Raw genomic sequence first — 12,226 nt, 5'->3', positions numbered from 1 at the left:
GAATTGTTACGCCCTGAATTTCTAACACTGAATTTCTAATTTTCATATACTGATGGTCCAACCAGGTGAATAAAAAGGACGGGGTGCTCAAAGGGCATGGTTAATGAAAACGAATCCAAACCGTTAGAAAAACAAGAGGTGGCTTTAAACTGCCGAAATTGACAGTCACTACAAATGACACACATTTCAATTGTCTATGAAAACTTAAACTGGTTTTGGAACCTACCTCGATGAAGTGTGAAATGTCAGTATTTGAAATGAGCTTTCTCGACGTGAAAGCTTTAGCCACAGCGACGTTACATTGAGCTGCACCAAGAACAAAAAATGAGTTTAAACAGTAGCTGCTCATCGTGTGCTTGTCTTAACCTTTGCTGTGTCCCCCTACATTTTACACCTGTCAGATATCCGCATTCTTCAGCGGAGCTAACACACACACATCCAGTTAGGCTGCTCGTACAACAAAGCGCTGTCTGTAGCAAGAAATGAAACGCACATAGGATGCGAGCGCATATAAAGGATCCCATTGTTGCTGAACCAATGACACAGCCATGTCAGATGTTGATCCTTACTGGGAAAATCTGCGAGCAGTTCCTTAATTCTTGACTAAGCATTCTACGAGGCTCCATTCATTGAATCCACAGAAAGATTTTTTTTAAAAGCCACATGAATACTATTTTATACTCGGCACCGAATGAATACAAGACGCCTCTTTTTCATTTTTGAAGGGTTTCAAGGTTTTCACGTGGGAATTTCCACCTCCAGATTTCTAAAATTCTAAGCATTAGCAATTAAAATAAACATTTTCAGGTTATTTCTGCCCAAGAAACTTTCCCACAATGGTTCTGTAAAAAAAAGTAGATGGCAGCATTCAACAGCAACTCTCAAATAATAGATGGGCAAGAGCCTCCTCCAGAAAGGCTCAGCCAGGAAAAAAAAAAAGGCATGATTGAAATAAGAAAGAATTTATTGTAAAATCTTTACAGTATAATTTAGTTTAGGAATAAACTAATGTATCTGGCTCTAGGGCTGGAAAGGGCATTTATCTGGAAAACACTTCATCTATAAATCACCCTCAGATCCAAAGACAGATTATTAGGGAGCTTTGTTTTCAGACCAGGGCTTTAAAAGCTGAGTAAGGTTATTCCGCAGTCCAAAGCTCAGTGGGATTTCAGGGAGACCCAGGAGCTGCTGCCCCACAGCCTTTGAACTGTCCCACCCTGCACCCGCAGCCACGGCGCCTCGTGCCTCGTTCCGTGGCTCTGGCTGGGTGGCAGGTTTGATCGCTGCTCTCCTGCCGGGAAACCTCCGCAGGAAAACCTCTGGGTGCAGGAGGCAAGCGAACGACGCTTCCTTCCATCAGGAGCACGGCTTGGTCACTGTCTTTCAGAACCGGAATCACCAAATTTATCACAGACGATAACGAACTGTGCCGTATATTACCTTTTGTTAGAAATAGGGAAGAACAACTTCCCATTAATATCTGGGTTTTGAAAACTGAGCAACGATGGCTATACCACGAGACTAACGCTGGATTTCGGTTTGGGTCAAACTAAGTAAGGGGCACGTGAGCTACAAAGCACGAGCACTGTGCTAAAGGCAATCCCGTTGCATGCCCTGGCTCGGGTGGAGAAAGGAGGCGATTACAACACAGCAGAGACGGCTCGCTATCAGCTGCTTGGCTGTGGGAAATGGCAAAGGTGCGCCTCGGTAAACAACGCTGCTTCATCTTGGACAGGTGCTGTTATTTAAAGATTACTCTGATTCAGCCAGTGAACTCAACGCAGGCTATTACATTAATCACCATTAAAAAGCGATGTACCAAAATAGCCGGTTTGAGACCCAGTTTCACTCATTCCTATCCACCCTCCATAAATTCATTCCTGTCTTCAATATTCAGATGATTTTAGAAAGCTTAAGCTAACGTCTCTCAGTATTTTTTTCTTTTACGGAAGAATGAAGTGAATGAAATACACGGCTATTTACATCATAATACGATTTTTTTCCCCCCACCAATACAGAATTCAAAATCTGTAAGAGGAAGTGTTATTTATCTTTGTCCCTACAACCTTGATCCCTAGGAAAGGATTTGCCTTGATTTCTTTACTGCCTTAAGTCTTACGCCATATAATCTGCAGCTGGCGACGCTCCAAACTGAAAGATACCGATACGTTTGGCTGGTTAGACACTTCCAGGGCGTATTTACACAAGGAGTCCTAAAGAAGTTTGAATGGCAGAGATTAGGAGCTAATGAAAAGCCCTTTATTTTAATTAGTCATACATATTTTACCACTTCTGGAGAAAAATAGTTTAAGTGACTGCAACAAAGGATTTATACATTTTTAAACGAGTCCTTTTTCTCCTGAAAAGCCAAATACAAGAGCTGTAATTATGTGAAGAGACAAGAACACATGCAATTTACACCCTGAGAATCACCTAAATCCTCTTAAGAACAAAAGCGTGTGAAAATAAAAACTACATGCAACACGTAGTACACGTGCAGTAATCTATATACGTTATACGCCAGCTATTCTTTTTTGTGAAGATCTTTGAATTGTGTGACCACCACCCAAATATCAATTGCATGAAAAAAGCTATGTAAATCCTTCAGGATACAGTAGGAAAAGTAATAATGGAGCAGATTTTGCCTGCTTTTTTCTTTTTGTACTACTTCTACATGAACATGACCATTTGTATTGCTTAAAATGGCAAAATAGTAAAAAATACCTAAATTTAAATAGCGTACAGCATGAACTTTGGCTCATAAAGCTCTTTCACCTCACCTGATGAGAGCCAAGAAAACCTGCAGAACTAAGACCAGACAAGCTTATAACTAAAAGCTTACAGAGCTTAAACAGGAAAACAAGAGGAGGGCTGTTTCAGAAATATCAATACAAGCCAGCACGCAACCTGGAGATGCACAGATGGAATGAAATCAGAAGAAAGCAAGATGCAGTGAGCTTTGTTTTGTTGCTTCGAAGCAACTTGTTCAGGTCTGATGGCAAAGTCAAGGCACTTCTAGCTCCATCTACACACCAGGCTCCAGCCAGCTGTAACAATTTACCCACAAATGAGATCTAAAAGGTTAATATAACCTTCAAAGGCTCAAAAATCAAAATTTACATTCTGCTGAATAAGACAAAGCCAAAGGGTTGGATAAGCAACACAAGTTCATGAAGCGTGGTCAGCTTGATATACAGGACTTCTGCTTTCCAGCGCAGTAATTTCTGTTCCTCCAATTTGGCTTCCTTGCTACCACAGTTGTGAACAACCTGCAGTGCACGAGGATCATATCTGCGCAAACTGAATGTAACTCTGAGGCTACAATGCGTGACATCTCAGCTGAAAGCGACTGAAATAATGAAGGGAGGTGCCCACACACTAAGGAGGGAAAAAGGGGCAAGAATGTGTTTTTTGTTTGTTTGGTTTGGTTTTGTTCGTTTGCTATTAACAGTTCTAACAAGTGCTGAACATTGCTGGGAGTGCTGCACACCAAGACTTGCAATGTAATACATACAGGAACCTGCACGTTGACACGAGCCACTGAAATAAATGTATTCTACAACAGCATCCACGATGCTATTCTGGACTTTTTAGTATTTGCTATTCATTCCTACTTTATCGGGCCTTAGAAATATATTTTAGGCACATTAACTATTGCACAGCCCATAAGACTTCTCACTAGTGTGAAAGGATAAGCTCTGGTATTACCCAAGCAGCACCAGCATGCATCCTACCCACCCAACAGCCCTCGCCACGACTGCCTCTCCAGCAGTAATGATGTGCAGGTCCTACTTTTGCTAATGCAAATGCACAGAGCACAGTTTGCGGGATAGTAGCTGTTCCTCTTACTTAGTTCTCCTGAAGAAAAAATAAATATATATATATAATGAGAACAGGAAGCTTTATTAGGAGAACAGATGGTTACAGAAACTGCTCGTGAGATGGAAGAGCCCTGTGTTTTACTGCTGGTGACCAGACTGTGCACACGGGGTGAACAAACAGATGTAATAAAAGACAAAAAAATAAAATTTTATTATTTCCATAATCGCTAGGTAAGGGACTTTTTGCTACAGCTTAGTGTTCTATAGCTTTCTAGCTATTTCCCAGTATATCATTTCAGAACAGAGCAGGTTCCTGATATTTAAATAAACGGAACCATTCTTTAATCACAGCCAGGATGACCTTCTTTTGTTTAACTCCAAACACAGCAATCTGCTCTGCTCTTCCAGAAGTAACAACATAACCTAAAGAGGAATTCAAGGGTAAAATCCTGGCCTCAGAAGACTTAATAGATGTAGCTACACGAATTTACAGAGACAGAATTTTACTGAGCCTCCAGATCAAACGAGACTTCATTTGCAGAGTGGTAAAGGATATTATTCTGCTGGTCCATCAAATAATTCTAAATTGCTTTATGGAGCCAATTTCAAGATTACAGGCGGAAGTTACTTTTGAGTTTCATAGAGACTAAACATATTAAGAGCAATCTGATTGGCATAGAAGGGATTTCCTTTCCCGACTCTGATCTGCAGAGCAGCTACACATGCAAGCCTCTGCACTTGCTTCAATGTCAGGCTCTGCTAGAGAGGAACATGTATTTTGCTCAGCTGTGAACGTGAAATCACCGCTGTTTTATCAGGACCACACGAAGTACTCAAGCAACAGCTTGTAGTTGCTTTACCCTGAACCATTTTTAATTGGTTTACACTACTGAGCAACCCAAAACAAAAAAGAAAGGCTGATTTTGGGGCTGGTTCAAACAGCAAGAAGTACAGAAGAAACCCCTCAGAAAGAGATGAATACTTTCAAAGTCACTTCTCATCTCGATCGCTGTATATTACCCCAAACTATAGCGTGTACCATGTTTTTCAGGAAGGACTTTTCTGTTTTTATATAGTTTCATCATCATCTCTGCAATCACTCTTTACACAAACTTGAACCCAATGGCTTAATACGAAATCCTAAAAGCCACCTCAGTAGCCATGTCAAAGACGTGCAGGAAACACTCATCAAAAAAATTTGGACTGTTGAAATGTGAAACAGGGTTGCAGTTTGAAGTTCAGGGTCTTATTTTTATTGAATCCTAATCTATTATTATAGCTTACCAAATTTCAGTGCTGATACTCTGAAGTGAGGCGCTTCCACCAGCAGCATTTGTTGCTGCAGTCAGTAAGTTGTAGGAGCTGGTCCCTTACCAGCCCTTTTCTAACCCACAGCAGCTTGCATTTTTTGAAACAGCACGAGGTGAAAGCTAAACTGAACCGCAGAAGAATGACTGTGCCACATGACAAACATGGGAGTAACTCCGAAAACCTGATCACATGCTCGAATCCCACTGAAAGTCACAGGACTTTTGCACAATCGCACCCTCAGCTCTAAGTGTACGTGCTCTCCTGGGAGGTGCTCTTCAGTTGGTCTTTGTTAGCAAGCTCTCTATCACAAAGCAGCAATGATTATGTACGTACAGTTTGAGCAAGAAGGTTCCTGTACAGGAATATCTTTAAAAAAACAACATTAAGATTTTTCCTGTGCGTGCCTGAGACCTACCAGTACCACTAATGCACGAGCCGAACGTATTCAAGGGCACGCTAACCCTTTCTCTCAGTTCCTTCCCTCTTCCTCCTCTGCAGGGATTTTCCTTCATCTCAGAGCCCACTTGCCATGCAATTTAGAAATTTTACAGTCTCTGTGCATCTCCATGCCAAGCACACTCCAGCATGGCTTCAGCTACTTGCAACCCACACTCAAATACCTCACACCACCCTACTGACCTTCTCTCTGGCCAACCATTACTTTACCTATACCTTTTTCAGCCTTACGTACCACTGACAGAATTGCTCATGCTTCTAATTTTTATTTCTCGCTCTTCTGCAAATTTTTCTTCCATCAGTTCTTCTGCTTATCAACTTCTATACTGTCAGATCCTACAGATATTCTCTTGCTCCTGTCAGAACTGGAGCAGGCTGCCCAGGGAGGTTGTGGAGTCTCCTTCTCTGGAGATATTCAAGGCCCGTCTGGACGCCTACCTGGGCAGCCTGCTCTAAGGAACCTGCTTTGGCAGGGGGTTTGGACCCGACGATCTTTCAAGCTCCCTTCCAACCCCTTCAATTCTGTGATAACAAAAAATGAGCTCTGTCCAAGTTCTTTTTCCCCTCAACGTATTTTTTCTCCCTGAACAGCCTCTCCCTCTCACAGACATACACACAGAAATTCAATCCATTTTTAATCTGGTCCTGGCACCTCCACATTAGGTCCCACCTTATTTCTTTGATACCTCCACAGTTGAGTCAGTACTCAAACCCAAATGAAGTCAGAACGGAACTCCTGATCCTTCTCATCCTAAAAACGTGTTCTGCTTTCTCAGTTACAGTGGATAACACCCTTCTGTCCTTCACCGAGAACTTCTAACCAATGCATTCCCAGCATCTCTGCCTTCCTGCTGGAGGAAAAGTGATGAACAGCACTGAAGGGCAAGCACAACTCACTCTGTAAGCTGAGTCCATCCTTTACTACTCAGCTGTAGTTGATACCATCCACCAGAGAGCGGTTCTGGTCATTTATGGGAGTAAGAGAACAGATTTTTGTTCAAACAATGCTTGCAAATCACAAAAATAAAAGCTGCAGACACAAACGTAGCTTGTTCTCAAAGACACATCCAAGCAAAGTGCCAACATCTCCCACCTTTTTTAGAAAAGCATCCTCGAAGCCCCAAGTTACCCCTTTTGAAACCAGGGAAGGCACCAGAAACCAGAGCATATGTACACACAAACGTACTTTGTGATTTGATACAAATTTCAGATCTGCAGTGTTTCATCAGCATGTGTTAGGCCTTCTGGGCAGGAAGAAGCTGGCTGGACCTAAGCTAACAAAAACTTTTGGAAGGAAGGTGCAATGAAGAAAAAAGGCAGAAGAGTAGAACCCAGGAAAGATTCTGATCAGCAAAAGTAGAGCTTTACCTTGCCATGGACACTATCAGTATTTTATTAGCAAGTGAAGAGTAACATACCTGGGGAGAAAAGCAAGAAAATAGTATTCACGTATTCACCCTTCAAATGAAAAGATCCTTTACATAAAGGAAACAGCAGCCAACTTCAGCTGGCCAAGACACCAAAAGCAATGTTCTAAGCATGCTATAAAGCAACTAAAAAAGCGTTCAGCTGCTAAAAACAGACTAAAAAATAAAAACCACGTACTGATATGAACCACTCTTGGTTCCAAACCCTCAATTTTCATCTTGCCTCATAAATCTGTTTTAATACTTTTTCTGTGTTTCGGAATAGAAGACAAAACCCATAAACCAACGACACAGCCTCAGAACAGCAGGCGTTGATTGAAGTAGCCAGGCAAGCGGTCTAATGGGACCCGTGCCACAGGATGGGTTCAGGGTTGCCAGTGTGGAAATTTGCGCTGCCGAGGGAAGGCACGGCACCCGGCGCTCCTGCCCAGAGCAGGCAGCAGAGAAGCACCTCGCAGCTCCAGCATGGTGATTTTTAGCCTTGGCAGCGCAGTCCTAACAACGACCAGCGGCTGAGGTACAAAAAGGTTCGTATCTTGCTGCTGACCTCTACCTCCACCATCAAAACAAGCACATCAAAAAAATCTGCTAACAGAACAGCCTTTTGCAATCATCCAACGCCAAGCATTAGCTACTGGACTCCAAGATTTTTCAGTGATCCTGATTCTAGGTTCAGAGGGACGATAACGCTCCCCTGGCGTTCACATCCCATTTTGCAAAAAGCTCAACTGGCAGAGGCTTTTTACAACCTGCGAACCACTACCTCTTCTTCCAATTTACAGAGCAGCTCAGAGAGAGCTCACAGAAGTATACAGTTCTCAGAAATTTCTTTCCGCACAAGCTCAAAGGCATCTGAAACAGTTTTTAGCCTGCCCAATTCCAGACTAAGTATACAGATTTTAAAATCAAGACCAAATGACCCCCCCCAGCACTCACAGAGGGGCTAAGCCCTGTAAAATCTCTGTTTAATCAGTACAACAAAGTTACTCTTATATCTCCAGTCAGGGACGATCCTCGTGGACCTTTTTTTTTTATATACAGTATACCTTTATATAGAGTATACCTTTTTTTTTTAATACAGTAAGTGGTTATGTTATTTAATAGACTTCTTCTGCAACTATTAGGTATGAAAACATGCATGCTATAAAAAATAACAAACAAATCCCTTACCAAACCTGCGTGCGAGAGCAGAGCATTTTATCCTTCCCTAAAAGACAATCATCCAAAGAATCCCCAAACGGCTGTAGAGATACACATTTTGTTGTTGCTTCTCCCCACATACCGACAGATTTGGACAGAAGTCCTACTTCAATTTTAAAAGGTACCACTGCATGACAGACACCAGCCGAGGTGATGGGTGTCCCCAGCACAGTCAGAATTCAAACTGGAGAACACGCTGGGATGGAGACGACTACCTGGAGAGTGAAAGCGGACTAATTTATAAGAAAACACTGCCAGAACTAAATACACGCAACTTGACAACGTAACCATCAAAAAGCAAGGGGAAAGCAACTACCAGACAGGGCAACAGCCGCATGGGACAAACTTGTGAGCCAAGGACAGGACGGAGACACCCAAAAGTCCTCAGTTTGTGGATTAAACAGACTCACCCAGGCTACGTAAATCTACATAAAAACAGGTGTAAAGCAGCCCTCTTCAACTGGGAGGGCAGAAGAGGTCTGGATAATGTAAGATGATTCACACAGAAGACCCTCATATAAAATATCACTTATATCCGCAGAAAACAAGAAGTCCAACTCCAAGCTGCTCACTTATCTGGAAGCCTACAGTAATAATTTCAGTCCTCCTGTGCTGTCTTTGCAAGTTTTACAATGCTAATTAAATAAATCCCAGAGGTCACAAGGTAAGGATAAAATTCTCAGTAATTAATCTGCTCAAGTTGTAACTCAGTCTGATATTCATGATGTTACAAACGAATCCTGTGACGAGCTGAAGATTTCTGAAGAGTGAAAAAAATGCTTCAGCAAATGCCCAGCTAGAATCAACATCTTCCTGTCACTGAGAGGACACAATGGAATTGTCAGGGCATCCAATATTGTTGCTGCGAGATAGCAGCCCTCGCTGAAGTACGGCACATATGTGAAACAGAACAACAAAACGGGCAAGTACAAAGATAAAAGCTTTTGACCTTTGCTCTGAACCGAAAATGTGAATCAGCAAAACCAGAGAGCAGTTTCTGTACCCTTTAGCGTGCACCTCAGCGTATTTTAAGTCAGTTGTACTCATTGTTTTTCATGCTCGTGCAACCAGAGAGCGTGTTCCTCCTCCTTTACTCGCAGTCTTGCCTAGCGTGAGATCTGGTTATGCCATCAGCACCTCCCGCCCGTATCACAGGGAACCAACGTAGGAGCTACCCTTTGGATCCAGAACTGCATGCACAATATCAAAGGGGACTCATTGGGGAATAACAGCCACACCAAGGTCTTCAGAAGCGCGAGATGAGACAGAATCCTTGGGATCTGACCTTGCCGTCTTCTCGGGCCTGGGCGCAGCAGAGAACCAGGCAGAGAGCACCAGGCAGCAGCGCAGCAGAGCCACGCTGGCCAGCTGCCTACGGGGGCACGCAGCGCCTCACCTGGGAGGAGAGAACGGGAGAAAGGCGAGAACTCTCACATATACAGGGCAGAGGCAAGGAAACGTGCGAGCAAAGGAGGAGTTAGGCCAGAAGACGCTGACAGATCCCTGAAACACCAGAAGTTTATCTCAGCCTTGCAAATGAGCGGACCCGATAAGAAGAAAAGACTTGAGCACTCTTTAATCAGCTTTCCGAGGACTAAAAAACATCCCCTTCGTTAGTCTTCTCGGCACCAGGAGTTTGTTTCTCTCCTGCCTAGCACTGCTTCTGGTGCTAGCCTTTGGGGATCTCTGCTTCCAAGCATCGCCTCTGCACAGCACATGTTATTACTTGAAACATCTGCTCCTCAGGCTTAAGGAGACTGAATCAGCTTCCAAAATGGACGAAGCACAGGGTCAAGAAATTAAACCTTTAAGCTGCTGCTGAGTACAGCCTCTTGCTCTCATTACCGGGAGCAATCCTGCCTCACCTGACGGCTCTGCTCGCTCGCTCCCCTCTGTCCCTGTGGCACAGCCAGCAAGGGGGACAGCAGCAGTTTCTTCATCCCCTGGATTATCTGCATCATCTCTTCCCAGTAACTACGTGGCAGATGCAGCAAGCACCAACAGTTGGGACTTCAGGGCGGTAACACAGAAAAAAGCTGCACTTTCCAAACAAGGAGCTGTGCCCGGGCTCTTTTTTAACTCAAAACATGCGTGCACTGGGAGCCCTGCTCGCTCCTTGAGCTCATTATCCATCTGCTGGGGCAATGATTTGAAAGGCAAAAGCGTCACACACCGCAAGTGAATTGTGCCACCTGGTATTGTCTTTTATGGTCTTCCTTCTGTAAAGACGCTGAGAAAGAAGGAAAACAACCAAAAGCCCTGGTTTTCAGATCTGCACCTTTGAAGCAGTTCTGCTGCTCCTCTGTGATTCTCCTGTGAATATGCAGAGGGGACCAGAGAAAACTGCCTTGCCTGCTTCCAAGTCCATGCCAGGACAATGTCTATTCGGCCAGTCCGCATCTCTCACCCTACTCCTTAACATTTCCCTTGGCCTGGAAGGAACGCAGTTGGAAAGCAAGTCCAGCTGTGACTCAGGGATAGAGGGTAAGCGGTGTCACTGCTCATCTGCTCCAGGAGAGCAGATGCATGCTCGTCCAGCAAGACCTCAGGACACATTCCTTCCAAAGGAAGAGGCCGAAGAGCTGAGGTGCCTGCTCTTTCACCTGTTCCCCTAGGTCCCCCCTCCTCCAGCAAAGGCGACAGATGAATGCAAGGGACAGTGCCTCTCGAGGAAGCGTGACAGAAGGCGTACATCACCACCTCCTTTTGAAGCTGAGGTGGTAAAGCAAACACCCCTCTGTTGGAAAGATAAGAAATAAGAACTGTGCATCTGAGATGCCTGTTGCATCCCCTTGAAGCAGAAAGGAGAAGTCCCACCTCATGCTCCCTGCAGAACGATGCGCTTGGGGGAGACGAAGCACAATACCGTTACTTTCCTAGCAGAGAGGATGAGAGCAGTAGAGAAGCCAGGTGTCTCTTCCATCATTCTTCATCAAAGAAGAGGGATCAGAAGCATGCATGTGGCGGGGAGACTGGACAAACAATTGCTCATTTTTACCCAGCTCCATCTGAAGAGCGGGCACGCATATTGAAGGATGGGGGGAGTAGCGATGGCAAATTTCCACCCTCACTCACCCATTCCCGTTTAGGAAATGGGAAGCATAAACCAGAAGGTTCACAGTCACCTTCCCTCCCACTTTCTTCCGTACGTGTCAAGAAACAAGAGGATGCTCAGATCTCCCATTCCACCATCTCTGTATGCCAGGGTGTGCATGCCCAGATCCCCCTTTCCTTCAGATGCGTGTGCACAGTGGGGAGAGAGAGGGAAAGATCCCCGGATCCCTTTTCAGATGGAAGTGTATGGAAAAGCTCCCAGTGCCCCCTCTCCCCCATGAGTTTGCATGCGGCATGGGGGGCACCCAGTGCCTCCTGCCCTCTGGGTGCTTTAGGGGGATCCAGTGCCCCCTCTCTTGAGTCTATGTTGAGTGGTACCCAATTTCCAGGGGCATCCCGCCCTCCGCAGTGTGTGTCCACGAGGGCAAGATGCCCAGCGCTGCTGGATGTCTGAGACTTGACCTCCTCGCCCCACTATCTGTGGGACAGAGTGGTCCTTTCCCCCCCATCCCTTGTCCCCAAATGCACGTGGGTATCGAGCAGCACCCATTCCCCTTCCTTGCGTGACAGGGAGCACTCAGACCCCCCCATTCACCTACGTGTGTGCGTTGTGGGGACAGAAGGGCCACCTGGTAAACCCAGTGCCCCCGTGCGGGCAGGGCGTCCCTTTTTGAGGAGGGCAGCGGGCAGAGGCAGCCCTGTCACCTCGCTTCCTCAGGTATGGGGCAGAGGGGTACAGTTCTTGCTCCATGTGGTGTCTCTTGGGGTGGCAAAGGGTCTGTGGCGCCCCCGGTGAAGGGTCTGTTGCTCCCCAAAACGCGCATGGGGGTGAGGGGGCTACGTCTCCGCTGCGTCCCCCACCCCCAAGGGGCACCCGCGGGGTCTGTGTGCGAGGTGTCCCCTCCGCGAGGACACCTGGCCCGTGTGTGCGAGGACACCTGGGGACCCCCACCGGTC

The 12,226-nt window shown here is 45.3% G+C and overlaps 1 protein-coding gene across 4 annotated transcripts in view; it reads right to left on the bottom strand.

Annotated features, from left to right (window-relative positions):
- The window catches only part of DDHD1 (DDHD domain containing 1), a 66,563-nt gene that overhangs the window by 53,343 nt on the left and 994 nt on the right, over positions 1–12,226 (bottom strand). For 2 of the 4 annotated variants that reach the window (XM_080593733.1, XM_080593734.1), the window contains exon 2: positions 9,501–9,611. The exons of the other annotated variants lie outside the window; for them this stretch is intronic. In XM_080593733.1, coding sequence (XP_080449859.1) covers positions 9,501–9,611 — 111 coding nt within the window. The remainder of the gene's footprint in view (positions 1–9,500; positions 9,612–12,226) is intronic. 4 annotated transcript variants of the gene reach the window in all.

The sequence above is a fragment of the Anser brachyrhynchus genome (assembly GCF_964034855.1).
Source record: "Anser brachyrhynchus genome assembly, chromosome: 5".
Lineage (NCBI taxonomy): Eukaryota > Metazoa > Chordata > Aves > Anseriformes > Anatidae > Anser > Anser brachyrhynchus.
The sequence above is the reverse complement of the archived record's forward strand: the minus strand, read 5'-3'. Positions and strand labels throughout refer to the sequence as shown.